Source organism: Leguminivora glycinivorella, chromosome 16 (assembly GCF_023078275.1).
Source record: "Leguminivora glycinivorella isolate SPB_JAAS2020 chromosome 16, LegGlyc_1.1, whole genome shotgun sequence".
Lineage (NCBI taxonomy): Eukaryota > Metazoa > Arthropoda > Insecta > Lepidoptera > Tortricidae > Leguminivora > Leguminivora glycinivorella.
The window spans coordinates 402,019-417,074 of record NC_062986.1 but is presented as its reverse complement, the minus strand read 5'-3'; the positions used below and the strand labels follow the sequence as shown (position 1 = coordinate 417,074).

General features: G+C 43.6%; 2 protein-coding genes and 1 pseudogene across 2 annotated transcripts in view; 1 reads left to right on the top strand and 2 right to left on the bottom strand.

Annotated features, from left to right (window-relative positions):
- The first annotated feature begins 12 nt into the window (after positions 1 to 12).
- LOC125234868 lies at positions 13 to 2,499 on the top strand. Its single transcript, XM_048141290.1, has 4 exons — positions 13 to 112; positions 845 to 1,021; positions 1,816 to 1,917; positions 2,281 to 2,499. The coding sequence occupies exons 1-4, from the start codon at positions 17 to 19 to the stop codon at positions 2,497 to 2,499; spliced, it is 594 nt and encodes a 197-aa protein (XP_047997247.1). The 5' UTR covers positions 13 to 16.
- Positions 2,500 to 3,798: 1,299 nt separating this feature from the next.
- LOC125234867 lies at positions 3,799 to 4,781 on the bottom strand (annotated as a pseudogene).
- Positions 4,782 to 9,511: 4,730 nt separating this feature from the next.
- LOC125234866 (E3 ubiquitin-protein ligase TRAIP-like) overlaps positions 9,512 to 15,056 on the bottom strand; it is an 8,736-nt gene continuing 3,191 nt past the window's right edge. The window contains exon 5 of the mRNA XM_048141289.1: positions 9,512 to 9,557. Coding sequence (XP_047997246.1) covers positions 9,512 to 9,557 — 46 coding nt within the window. The remainder of the gene's footprint in view (positions 9,558 to 15,056) is intronic.

The following is a 15,056-nucleotide window of genomic DNA, read 5'->3' as shown; positions in this document are numbered from 1 at the left end:
TAGATTGAAATCCAAGATGGCGGCGGAGACCGAGACGGAAGTGCTGCGGGAGTATTACGCGAACAGCGACTACTTGAGCTCTCCTGAGGGAATCATGAAGCTGATTGCTATCGTGAGTATTTGCCACATTGTATGACATTTTTATGTAGGTACTTAACAATTTTAGTGTGTACAGGTTGAGCAACGCGCATGTTACTCTACTGTTGGTGGCTACGGGATAGGTACCGTAGATATCCAACAAACCTTAACAAACTGCTTTCCATTGACGGCCTTATGTACTTGACGGCTTGGCGGCGATCAAACGGTGATTAAATATAATAATTGTATGATCAATTTTCACTTCAGGGGTGAAAAAATCAACATGACATTAGAAATTAAATCCTAGCTCGTAAGTGCGTTTTATCCTATCCGATATCGGATGTAGGACCGATATCCCATACATTTAAGCCGCCATTTTTGATTTTTGCCTATGAAATCCTTCCGACATCCGATATCGGATCGGATTATGTGAAAACGCACCATGACCATCATCAGACCGTCGATGGATCCTTACAAATGTTCAGCATTAGTCCGTTTTCACATTATCCGATCCGATATCGAATGTGGGATTTAAATGAAAACAATTCAAGATGTCGCCTGTAATGTATGGGATATCGGTCCGACATCCGATATCGGCTCAGATAATGTTGAAACGCACTTACGCTGAAGCTTGCAGTTGAAGCTTGAGCGGTTGCTCACTGTTCTTACGTAGCACAGCACAGCCTAGGTTGCTTGGTTGGTTTAGCTAGATTCTGTCAACAAGAAACATTCTTGTACTTGCGTCCAAACCCGCTTGTATTCGCAGCTGGGCTGCTTGTGCTCGGCCGTGCTGTTCCTGGCGGGCGGCGGCTGCGCGGGCGCGGCTGCGCTGGCGGCGGGGGCGGCGAGCCTGGCCTTCCTCGCCGTGGGGCTGCTGGTCGTGCAGCTCACGGCCACGCTGCTCGGGGCGCCGCTGTTCGCGCCGCACGCCTGGCTCTACTGCGTGAGTATGGCGGAGGGGGCGGCGAGCCTGGCCTTCCTCGCCGCGGGGCTCTACTGCGTGAGTATGGCGGAGGGGGCGGCGAGCCTGGCCTTCCTCGCCGCGGGGCTCTACTGCGTGAGTATGGCGGAGGGGCGGCGAGCCTGGCCTTCCTCGCCGCGGGGCTGCTGGCCGTGCAGCTCACGGCCACGTTGCTCGGGGCGCCGCTGTTCGCGCCGCACGCCTGGCTCTACTGCGTGAGTATGCAGAAAGATAACAAAACAACTTGCCTTTTTCAAACCCAATCTATATGCCTATGACAGGGAGACGTGCCTAAGTAATAAGGATTGATTGGTTCCTTTGAAATATCTTCGGACAGCACCCACGTCCCACAACAAGGAACTGCCACGTGAAAATCCTCGGTTTGTGTTCATCATCATCATCATCATTATATCAGCCCTTTATGCTGCTGAGCATAGGCCTCTCTTCTAGTACGCCACTCGTCCCGGTCCTGAGCCTAGTCTCCTCCAGTTGTGACCTGCAAATTTCCGGATGTCGTCCACCCAACGAGCTAACGGATGCCAAGCGCTTCTTACTTCTGTGAGCGGCCACCATTCTGTTAACATTTTTAGTCCATCTGCCATCACTCTGCCTAGCAACATGTCCCGCCCAACTCCGGTTTGTGTTGACGTCGTGCTTCTCAGAGGCGTTTTGTAGGGTTTGGGCATTGAGTAGGATATTATTGTACAAGTTGCTGGTAGTCCAAGAACACGTCATATAGAAGACAGTGACCAACTGAAGTTTACCTGCTGTTACAGGACGTGGTGGGCAGCTCGGTCCTCGGCGCGCTGCTGGTGCTCAGCGGCACTCTCAGCCTCACGCTGTGCGAGCTGCGCGGCTTCGTCTCCTACGTGCATGCTGTGAGTTCTAGTTGCGATCGATCCATCCAGGCTATAAGCACACCTCGGAGTCCTCGGACAATGGATGGCCATCAAATATACGAAAGAGGCGCGTTCTTCGTTTCGTACGCACAGTCTAAGCTCGTGTAGGTGTACGCGTACCATGCTCGTATGCGTAAGACTGCGACCAGTCGACCTCTTTCAGTCGTTCTTGACAGGCGGTAACTGAAAGCGGGCGTGCGGCACTTTCAGCGGGGGGAGCGGGAGTGGCCATACTGTACGATAACTACGATAGTACTCTTTTATTATACTGTGCTATAAGCTAGAAAATGTAACAAAACATTTCGAAAACTGCCAATAAACGAATTGTTACTTGTTTTTCAGCCACTAGCTGTATGCAACGCAGCGCTTGTAGTAGGCGGCGCGGTAGCCACGTACGCAGCCGTGACGCGGCGCTGGGACGCCGCGCGCGGGCCCTCGTGGGAGCCGCGCAGGGAGAGACCCACCGGACGTCGATGTCTAAGGGTGCTCCGCACACGACAATGGGCTCTCGTGGCCGCCGCAGAACGTCGACGTCTATGGGAGCCCGACACACAGCACTAGGCCCCAGGGCCTCTGGAGGCTCTCGTGGCCGCCGCAGAACGTCGATGTCCGACGAATCTCAAAGCAGCGGCGGTGATAGTTTGGACTTTTATAAAGTGATTTTAATTTAAAATGTAGTGTGTTGTCCTCATGGTACAAATAATTTAAGTAAATTAATAACCACGTCCCACGTTACATATGGATCCTCTAAACGTGTCCTATTGCCAGTCTAACTAGTCAAGTTTGCCGTCGTGTTTTTGGGTCACTGTATTAACAAAATTGGCTACATTTTAATAGTAGGTAAGTTAAGAGTTTTGAATGATTCACGGTTATTTTCATTAGACTTATATTGACCGGGATATGGGATATAGACCGTGATTACCTTTTTGATTTTTTGTCGAGCTCCCGATATTAGTATTAGTAGGTAAGTTTTTAGGAGTTGAATGGCGCATAGCATAAGCCTAATTAATATAAACTGCAATATAGATGCCTGTGTGGTGACGGGTTAAGAATTTCACCACCCCCTTTCTTCCTGTGGGTGTCGTAGAAGGAGACTATGGGATATGGGTTAAATTGTGGCGTAGGCGAGAGGCTGGCAACCTGTCACTGCAATGCCACAGTTTCGTTATCTTTTAACCCTTTATTTGCCAAGAGTGGCCCTGAAGCTTTAGTAGTTTTAAGTGCTCTGCCTACCCCTTTATGGGATACAGGCGTGATTGTATGTATGTATGTATGCAATATAACTATGAGGCAGTTACCTTTAAATGTTTGCATACCATATTGTAGGAGAATTATGCAAACTGGTGTTGAGCAATGCTCCTGTGTCCACCGCCACCGCCGTTATACAGGCGCCCCCTGTGATTAGAATATTGATGTGGGTGATGTCAATATCAAACTACTCTTACTTTTTATAACTTTTTATCAAATTTTGTACATGTGTAAGAATCATAACAAACAATAAAAAATATAACAACACCAACACCTAATGCTTATGATTTCTAAATAATTGCACTGGGAATACATTATTCATAAGATTTATATATTATTGCATGCACATAATTGAGTTATTTACTAAAGTTACTTTATTTAAATGGAATTAGTTACACTTTTTACAGAAATGCAAATTTGAAGCTGTTTCATAGCCACCAGATTATATATATCAGTCTTTTATATACATATTACACTTGTTGTTGCACTCTTCAAATGTTCGAAAGAAATATTACTATTACAAGCAACATTAATTTAGCTGCATCTAAAATAGGCCAAACACTGAATGGCATGGGGTCACTACTTGTTTGTACTCTACAGTGCCACTAACTACTAGTGCTCGCAGCAAAATACTTCTACCGACTCTATCACACTCTCTGCTCTCGGCTTTTCAGCTACACCAGCTATCTCCACACCCAAATTCTCAATTTTATGCGCAGTAGAGTTCCCAATTGCGAAATATGGCAGATCCGTCAGCCTGTTGCTGAACGTCTGCAGCTGCCGGTGGATGTACTCACAGCCTGAAGGACTGAAGAAAACCATACAGCACGGGTCATGGGTCGAACCGTCAGCTCCATCAAATTTGCTTTCAAATTGTCATTCTCCTTAGTCTCATAAACAGTTAAAGAATCTACCGCTATACCTTTAGATTGAAGGATGGTCGGGAGGGTTTCGGATCGTAAATTTCCACAGGGGAAGAGGAACTTGCTAGAGCTGTCATTTTCTTTGACAATGATCTTAGCGAGGTTCTCGGCATTGCCGGCGGTCGCACCCAGCGCCTCCGAGGCCGAGCAGCAGCTTGATCTTGTGCGCGGTGGCGTCGCCCACGGTGTAGACGCGGCGCGCGCTCCACGCCACGAAGCGCGCCGGGTCCCCAGCAGCGCGCACCGCCTCGGCCGCGCGCGCGCTCGTCAGCACCAGCCCCGCGTACTCGCCGCGCAGCGCGTGCCCAGCGCCTCCGGCAGGTTCACGCACGTGAACTGCAGCGGCTCCACGAAGATCGTCTCGTAGTTGTGCTCGCGGAACGCGCGCTCCAGTACTCCTCCGACGCGCCCTTAAACAGCACCACCTTCTTCATTTCGTCGACTCAGCGGGCGCTCCTTTGTGTCGCGCGGCCCATGACAGGTGACCCTGAGGAACGAGGAAATACCGTGAGAATATTTGCGACGCAACTGAATTAATGAGGCGATCGCGAACCTGCTTGTAAACAATGCACGAATTATGAATGGTGGCAAAATTACTATGTTAATCAGGTGCATCAAAAAATAACAATTTGTGCTTACGTTTCTTTGAATTTCGTCTGGCCCAGTAGTTTTAGACAGAAAACAGAATTGAAAGTTTTGAATACCCTTTGTATTTTGACGTTTCCGTATTACGTCGAAATGACAGCAGAATGACAGTGACACATGGCTGACAGAAAAATTTTTTAATTTTTAGCAAAACTGTTTGAAGTTACTTTTTAAACCGTGTGTAACAATGTAGTCTCCTCGAACACGCAAGTCGCACTTGCGTTTTGTTTCACGGCTTTTTATATGTCGCTGAGATGTCGCTGTCATGTTACATTTCAAACCGGAGAGAAAAAAATCTTGTCACCGTATTTTATAACGCCGACCTAATCAATTTTGACCAAAATAATAATAAATTATATTTTAAAGTATATCAAAAGATACTTTATGGTTTCTTCACGGTCGACTTACCGCTGACTTTCTCAGGCAGCGTGCTGAGTATGGAGGTCCCGATGGCGCTGCACAGCTTGCCTTGCAGCACCAGTGCGCTATGGGTGCTGACGGCTGCGTTCGTTTTGCTCTCTGTGCCGACTTCCTACATTCTACCGAATAAATCACAAGATGCTATTGCCGTAATAGATGGCGCGGTTAATCTGGATATCGCGTCACCGGAGAATTCCTACACGGTCGAATTTTGCAATCATATTATCAATCTGCAGATCTTCTCCCTCATATCATAATGCTCGTCATCGGATTTATTGTTTACCTTTTCGAGTGGATACACACAGAAAACTAATGGAAAAGAAAGAATACTTAAGGTAAAGTAGCCTCCCCCCACTTTAAAATGTAGATGTGGCCCTAACGACCCTGGCGGCAAGTATGTCATAACTTTCTGCGAAGGTATCGCCTGTGAACTCGAACTTCGCCAACGGTTGTAAATTATTTGGCAAGAAGTTTGACGTTTCAAAGCAATTTGTAAGTTGGACCTTTAGGTTGCGTCACCAAATTAGGGGAAGATATCTGGAAGTTCGCTCGCCTGAATTGAGTTGAGTCGCTGTTCACATGTTTTGCATAAATATCTTTCACTAGAATTATAATTAGAAACATTCTTGTGCATCACAATGATTTTAGCCAGGCATAACTTCAAAAATATTTGATAAGTATTTTATTTTACGACTGTTGAAAAACGGGACAACCAAGTTGTTTTGCTTACCTGATTATATCCCTAAGTTAGTAATAGTTGAGAGCGTTCGCATGTTTGTTCGGTTGTGCAGCTGCAGGTCGTTCCCTGGGCGCGTCGCTGGAGCGGCTGCGCGAGAGCGGACGCGCGGCGCGAGCAGCTGGAGGGCACGCTGGAAGCTGGCGCGCGGCGCCTCTGCCGAGTACAACCTGCTGCTCTTCCTGCTGCTGCGCGCCAAGGACGGCGACTACGACAAGCTGCAGTGCTGAACATATCCTTACGACACTTTCTGCTGAGCGGGACAAACAAACGAATATAGGTATTCTTTCTCAGTCTCTGTTTTAGCAGGGAGTGTTCGGCTACAAGGATAAAACCAACTTTAAAAATCGTAAAAGACTATCTCACCACACCCAGGTCACGATACGCCGCACCCACCATAACTTACGGGTGCGGCGTATCAAGCTCGCGGCGCGGTGCGTTAGTCTGAGGACGCTGTTTCGTCCCAGCAGCTGCTTACATACTGAGCGAAGATATTATCAAAGTCTCTTTTTACGACGTAGTAGGCTAAGTTTTCTGCTGTCTAAGTATAACATTTGTCAGTTTGTTGACTAATATTTGAATTTTATCTGACTATATTGTTTGTAGAAGAGAGTTTTGTTATATCGAACTAAATATGATTGTAATCATTACAAGCAAGGCGAGACTTAGCCATTCATACTTCGTCTTAATGGTAGAAAAGGGTTTCCGGTGTTGAAAGTAAATGTTTGTTTCGCGGGTTTTATAGCGCATTGCTGTTTATTTTAATGTAAATTATCGTATTAAAGTGTTTTATTTGAATCAATAATTTGTTTTGAGTTTAAATCCTTTCAAACACTGTATATTAGAGCATCAATTGTTATTATGACACCTTTTTAAGAGTAGGTACAACTTAACATAATGAAGCAAACGAACACGGCTACAATTTGAAACAACCTCCAACTTACGGCAGAACAAAATAGCAGTGAAGCGTCACGTTGCGTCTGAGAGAGGTCAGTACAGCGTTTACGGCCGTAAACGAGCGTCTCGCAGCGCTCCCTTTGTGCCGGTTGCTGCCACGGTAACAAGCTGGACTCCGGTTCGGGTGACAGAAAGACCGACGCCACCATCTGCATATTTACTTTCAATGCTTTACTACTAGGGAACAATAGTTTTTTCTAAATTAAAAAAAATATATATATTGGTAATTAGCATTAAAGCCTCCGCCACACATAAAGCGTTTTGATAGCGTAGCGTTAGCGGAGCGCAATGATAGCGGTGCGCCGCCGGATGAACGCTGGCGTTCCGCTCGCAATCCGCGCTCGTTAGTTCCCGCCGGCGTCCGCTGGGCGCAACGCCATCAGTTCGTCCGGCGCACCGCTATCGATTGCGCTCCGCTGACGGCTCCGCCTACGCTATCAAAACGCGCATGTGTGGCCGAGCTTTAAGTAGTTTACAACCAAATATCAGCAACGGCTGGCTTCACGTTAAGAGGGTACGACCATGAATCAGCAACAGGCGTCGTCCTTTACACACAAACAATAAAACCCTATCCGTAAGTTTTTTCTTGTGGTCAAGTGGACAAAGTTTTGTTTCTTCTTGTTTCAGAACCCATATTAGCAATAAATCAAAAAAGTTAAAACCACACAAGCGTAAAAAAACTTAACATCAAGTGGTTGAAAGAGTGGAATCTGAGAGGCTATGATGCACATTAATGTAAGAAATATACTAATTGAAAAATATTACGTGAATATTACAAATCAAGAGTTGTATTTAACGAGAGGGTCTCAAAATTCCAGAAGTCTAAACTTTAGACGACGCTGAAAACTTTGGTATACCTAACGGCGTATTGTTGCAAAAAATGGCGCTGAGCAACTACATTACGTTTATTCCACACTTTCCACAGTTTAGCTCTGCGACTTGTGAGTACAGGACTACAGTCCAATCATCGAAAGTAATTCGCTTACTTATATCCACTATCTCCGACATACTGTCCGTTACTTTCCACCCCTTGGTGGCGGGAGTTCTCGCGCGGTGCGCGTCACGTTGTCCGTGCATGCGGCCGCGGCCGTCCCGCGTCACGCGCCGTCACGCCGCACGCCGCACGCCGCGCGTGATGAACCAGCTTTGTATTCCGCGCACGAGTACCGGACCTCTACACACGAGTCTAATGTGTTAGAATAGCGTAAATGTCGCGAATATGTAAGGTTTGTAGGTAATTATTGGTTCTGTTCTAGTACCAGTAACCGTTTAGGGGGCGCTTTTCCACTCTCTCCGTCGATATTAATTTTTTCGATGTCTTTGATGTTATCGAGTAGTACTTAGGTAGCATATTTTAAACTATGAATACTGATAGTAGAGGCTAAGGAGTATATTCGAGCTAATACAGGCAATGCCCTTAAATAAACGGCGCACTTGTACGCCCCGTCGGTTGGGAATTTTTTTATTATTTTATTAACACTAAGCTCAAAGTAAATTTTAAATTAGGAAAATTGCTTCTTTTGGGCGAGACTTGAACTCACGGCCATTAGACCGATACTCCAGCGCTCTGCCACCTGAGCCACTAAGACATTTTACATTACGAAGTCACAAGTTGATGCACATAGGGAGGTACCTGCTTATTTCTAGTGACAGTTAAATTCGTAGCTAAGTATATTACCTATGTGACATTATGAGCCGCTAACACCATCATTACATTGCGGTAACACTTCACACGGATCCTGCTCAGCCAGCGTGCTTATTAATCTAATGGAGATTCGCCTGCTACACATCGCACATACGTAAAGGAAATACATTTTGCATATGTATAGTTGATACATTTCTTTCTCTTTTGAATCGGTCCCATTATTAGTGGGATCGTGGTCACTGGAGCCCTTCAACGGACAATAAGCTTCCATAGATTCCGGTCCGAAGTAGCCTCACCGCTTGGTAAAATTTAGACGAGGAGGTAGCTTCCTTCATTTGGTCAGACCATCGCGTTGATACATATCGACGGTACACGTGAAATTCTGTACTTGTTTATATATTATATATACACGTTGAAGGAAGAGTTTTACAAAGATTTTGTACCACACTAATTGCGGTACTAAAAATCTTTCGATTGTTCGAAAACTCAGATTTCAGATTTCATTGGAAAAAACTCTAAAGTCTGGCTAGTAGGTTTGAGTCTCTTGAAACGATAAAATATTAAATGATGTTAATTTCTTAGTTAATACTCTTTCTTTGGATTAGTGTTATGATTTTTTTGTTAAGCAAATTTTGGATTTTAAAAACCTCGGAACGCTCAACATTCTATTTCTCAAATCTCGCGCTACGTTCAGTCAGAATCAATTTTGGAATCTCGGCTTGCTCGAGTTTCACTTTTAAGCAGTAGGTAGATACAAGCGGAAAACAATAACTTTATTTACCTTGTAAAACACACAACTACTTAGTATGTATATTATTTACCTAATTAATGTGTTTATCAATCTGTTCGTGTGGAGGATAGAGCTCGGCATTTGCTCGTAATCCTCTTGTATTAATTAGCACATAGGTATATAGTGAAACCGCCTGAGGTACAACAATCGCACAGCGCAACTAATGAGATGGCAACATCAGTAACATGGCGCTCACAGTGGTGTGGTGGTTATGCGGCGCGGCATCGCAGCACGATGCGGGCCAACTCGCGGAGCCTGATTCAGATAACACCATGTTACGGGTGTCATCTGGTTTTGACACGACTTCGGCGATGGTGTCACTATTGAACATTTTGTAACTTACCTATGTTGAACAAAAATCTTTGAATCGCTGAATCTTTGAATCGTCCAATTGATATAAACTAAACTAATTATCAGCGCGAGAAGACCGTAAAAACGTAACAAGCTGTTAGGATGCGTTCTTACTTGTAGATGTCGCTATACGCCTTTGGGAAATTGAGGGAAGGATGTGGATGAATTCCGGTACACATCCAGCAGGCCTCCGTGGCTCAGTTGGTGAGAGGGATGGCTGTGGCAAAGTCATAGGATCGCAGGTTAGAATCTTGTCGGAAGTGTGAGTTTTTCCATTTTTACTTTCATATGAAAATATGAAGTTGTTTAACTTGAATCGGGCTCCCGCCGCTGACAGCTACAAATGGCAGACACATCACCAAATACATCCCCGTCACGATATTAATGCAAATACCACGTGAAAATTTAGCGGAGAGGAAGTAATTTCGCAAATTAACGAGAGAAGCGAGCCGAGAGAGGGCGCGGGTCGCTAATTAATAAAACATATCCATCTCCATGACAAATAAATATATAATTTTATGCCTGAACTTATGCAGCGCTCTTTTCGTTTGAATCTGTCTTGAATTTCCTATCCATTGCTGCGTGATTACTTTATATTTAGTTGTTTCAATCCACATTAATAATAATTATAAATGCGAAAGTGTCTCTATAACATCCGTCTGTCTGTGTCGTACCTTTTCACGCAAACCACTGACTTAATTTATTTGAAATTTTGTACTGAGATAGTTTAATAAGTCACTCGGAAGGACAGGATAGTTTTTATTCCGGGAAATCTCTTAAGAGGGTAAACATTTACTCATGTTCACCCCGATAGTGGGCTAGTTTAGAAATCGCCTGGTAATTGATGTACATCATTCTACTAAAACAAAATTGCCTTTAATTTGTGATCAGGCGCTATAAAAATCACTAATTCCATGCAGTCAAAGGCTAGTATTGACTAACGGCTCGGCCATGACATTGGCCTGAGGCGACAGTGGCGAGCAAAGCGGCCATAAATTAGAGCAAGACACAGTGATGGGGTCTTTCGTTCGCACCCATAGCGCATATGTGCTGCCAATGGATAGCGTAGATACTCAAGTTTCATGTGCGGGGTGCGTATCGCGGGGTGAGCGGTCGTTACGCGGATGCGATGCGGGCCACATCCGCGCGACATTTGTCGTCCGCGCGAGTTATCGCCTCGTGCCATTTGGAATGAGAATTATCACGCGTAAAGTTCAAAGGTTGGGGGCGGAAATTGTGAAAACGTGCGGAATGGGGTTAATTAAGTTCAACTTGATTACAGAATTTAAAACTGATTTACGTTATGTGAACGAATGTTAAATTAGATTGGCATAATTGAGCCCTAAATAAATTAAATACTGATATACCTTCCACTCATCAGGCGGACTGTATGCCTGTTTGCCACGGACGTGGTATTAAAAAAGAAAAACCTTACTACCGTTAAGTTAAGTACTTACTTTGACAGCGACTGTCAAAACAAGTTTAGTGATCCCATGCACTGTGGGCAAGACTTAACTTGGCGCGTTGAGTTCTTGTCGTTCAAATGGTTAAGCGCATCTGTTACCTGGCGAGGTAGATGTAGATCTCTATCGGACCCAAATCTAATCAGCTAATGTTCAAGTTTATCCATTTTGGTATCATTTACTTGAGGCATTATTAACTCACTTATTCGGCGGCAATGCAACCCTGAGTCCTACAAAACAACTAATATCATGGATATTATGGATATATCCGTAAAACGCGGATGCAACGGCAACCTTAAATTCATTATTACGTTGCGATTGCACTGTTTCAGCGCATGCAAATGCAGATTCCTTTCATAAGCTATCTAACTGGGTTAAAAATTACATCCAACATAAAGTTGCTCGCCGTAAATCCGACAAGAATGTGCACTCGCAATTCTATTGTCAGACGTGTCCAAAGACTTCAAAATATGACAAGGCAATCCACGAGAATGTCCATTACGAAATACGTTTGCCTTGTATGCGCAACTATTCAATATCATCAGTGTGCGTAGCCGAATGGACAAACTTTCACGAAACGCTCACGATAATATCTCTTTTGTAGCTAATCTATCTCTAGATCGCTCTTTGCGTATTAGCGCACAGAGCCGGACCACCTGTCTGCGGCGTTTCGATTACGTTTCTTTATCGCAGAAATGCCATTCGGCTACGGGGCCTGCAAAGCTCGAGAATAATTATACTATCAATTTGCTGGCCTTGGAGTAAACGCTATAACATGCTTGGTTGATGAGCTGGCATCACGCGCGTGACGCGCGCGATCGCTCGCATAGACTGCAGACTTGCTCCGTATTCGTGCACAACTTGTCACTGACACCATTTTTGGTGCCCGTTAGCTCCGTCCTTACGAAGTAACATGTAAATGAATAGTCGTAACTAGATTATGCGGAGTTGGCGGTGAGAGCTGAGCGTCTCCGGCTTTTAAAAAAGTTAGTTCTTATCGGTCCGGCTGAATGCAGCTCTTTGTGGCTTGTTAACAACATATATGCGGGTACTTTCAGTGTTCCTCTTTGTCTTCAACGTTGCCGTAAAGTGCCCGTTTCACTGGACATTCACTACTTCATAGGCCAATTGTAGGTACCTACTTGTCGGCAGGAACACTACACTATGAGCATGAATTTGATGGTTTTGATAGCTCAGTTGGTAGAGCACTGAAGTATCCATTTAGTCTACTACTGAAGTCAGCAAGTGTCATCCAAGTAGATATTTATAATAGATATTTGTTGCCGTATTCATAAACGTCCACTAAAGTTATCAAGCCGATAAAGTTCGTTTGTCCCTTTCTATCACACCAATACGTCGGAAAGGGGCAAATGAACTTTATCAGCTTGATAACTTTAGTGAACGTTTATGAATAAGGGGATTAGTATGCGTTCCTACATGTGATTTATAAAAGGTCCCCGACCCAGAGTGCCTTTACGTCTAATGCGAGGGGGTGGAGCGTGGTGAGTTTCTTGCGATTCCCAGGAATTGGGTTAATGGATGGGTAATTGCGTTGTTCAGTCACAAATAAAACCCGATACGCTAATTTTATATTGCTGGTGTGACACGAAAAAGACGGAGTCTTCAAATTCTTCAAAATTGCAAAATTTTTCACATTAACGTTTTTGGAATGTGCCAATTTTCCAATATCAAAATTTGTAAAAAAATATTATTATTGAGATTTTTTTTAATGTTCCAGATGATTTTAAGTTTATGAACATTTTAACAGCAAGTACCTACTTTTATATCTGTGAAGTCCTTTAAAGTCCGAATGGCAATCGTTGACGCCAGACGCCGACAGAAATGCAGTCGGCCTTGCTCTGTCGCGCCAATAAGCAAGAGTGACAGGAGATAGATATAGCTATGAAACAGATATTGCCGTGAGCGTTTGTGCATTTGGCTACGACACGTGTCATGGCTGCCATAACGTTACAATGTCTTGGAAGATGAAGTCGTATTCCCAGCAGAGATTAAAAATTTACTCGTCCATTTTAACATCATAGTTTTATTTATAATAAAACGGTTCTAACCATTAAGCTTACTTTGTAAGTGCTAATGTTGATGTTTCACTATTTAAACATAGCGCGTTCTACAATGATATGTTATTCAGCGGCTGTTATGTATTAAAATGGGAGGCGTGGTGTGGCATGTCTCAAAATCCATCCGGCGGGCCGTATGCTTATTAGCTACCGACGTAGTATAATTTATATTTCGTACGAAAATGACTACTTGATTTAACAGTAACATTATTTATTTAATGTCTTGCCAAAGTCTAGCTTGATATTTGCGTAATCCACACATGTAAGGTCTGTAATTAAGTCGTTCTGTAGGTAACCATAAAATGGGAGACATAACGCGCCCGCACAGACCCTAGGGGGCGCCGCAGCAGTACTCTTAGGCCTTCGATAGAAAAAACGATTGTGAACTCTAATGCTACGATATAAGGATTACCTAATTACTAACATTAATTCAACTGTGTCGACGTTAGTGGGTATGTAGTGTTGGCTAAGGTTTCGAGTCATTGACTTTAACGTTACTGTCATTGAGGTTCTTCTAATTAAGTAACTCTAAATTCGATTTTATTTTAGACTGTTGAAATTATTCATAGGTTTTTATTTGTTCAAAATAGGCAAGTTACAAGATGTTTAATAGTTGTTTTAGTATAATGTTCAATAGTTATTACAAGATGTTCGATAGTCGACTTGTGGTAACGTTATTTTATGTGTTTTGCATATCTAGTCTGTCCGGCGCAAATATTAATTTATTTCCAAAAAATCAAAACAGGTAAAATTCATTGATTTATTCATTCATTCCTACAGTAGTTGCAGGGAGATGGGATAGTGCACTTGTTAGGCAGACGTCCCAACATCTTAGTTTAAGTACTAACATAGTAATTTAAGTATTTCCTCTGTAATTAACAAACTATGGATTGTATTGTCCGAAATAAATGATTTTTTATTTTGATGTTTATTTTTTTTAGTACCCTATCCTGCATCATAAAATAACGTTAGATTCCTCTTTTACTGCTACTAAGTATGTAGATAGAACCAACAACAATGTCGGCGAAGTCTTTATTTGAACTTTTAAAGCCAAGTCGTAAAAATGACTGGATTTATTTTAATTCACACTCAAAAAGCCTCGAGTTCCTACAACACTAGTGGGTCCGATCCCACGCGGCATAATCTTTATTGAGTCCTATTTTTGCGCGGCCCGAGATAACGTCAAGTGTTTTGTGTATCAGGACTGCTCCGGTTTAATGGGGCCTGACCAATTTGTAGCCCTATTCGTTGCGAGAGTCGGCAAATTTTAGCTGTTCATGTCAGCAGTAGATGTTTGCTGGAAGTCGATTCTGTTGTAACAATTTGTTATCGATTTGATACGATCTTGATTTTCGATTGTGTTTTTTTATGGGGTAGGAGGCAAACGAGCAGACAGGTCGCCTGATGGTAAGCGATCACTGCCGCCCAATAGTTACGTTATAAAAACTCCATCAGTTCCTAAATGGCCTAAACGGTAAAATTCCATCGTGTTATTACCCGACATGCTGCACAATGTTTTGATATGGCGAGAAATACATTCCACACTCGTAGGTATCCAAACTACCGTGAAGCCGAGTTCGGATAGCGGAATACCTCGAAATAGGTATTTTATGTAAAAGCCAGAAGCTGCAACAGTTGTCTTAAGTTGTCGAACGGCGGAGTTGAGCCAGCCCCGGGCCCGGTAAGTGTTTGGTGAGACGTGCGTTTGGAGCTGAGTGCAGCTGGAAAATGCAGCTCAATTGTCCGGGAATTTTAATACTTCGAGACTTGCAAGTTGAAGGATAATAATGTATCGAACTTACATGTATTTAAGTATACTATATTTTTATTTATATGAGAGAATAAACATAATATGTTTCATA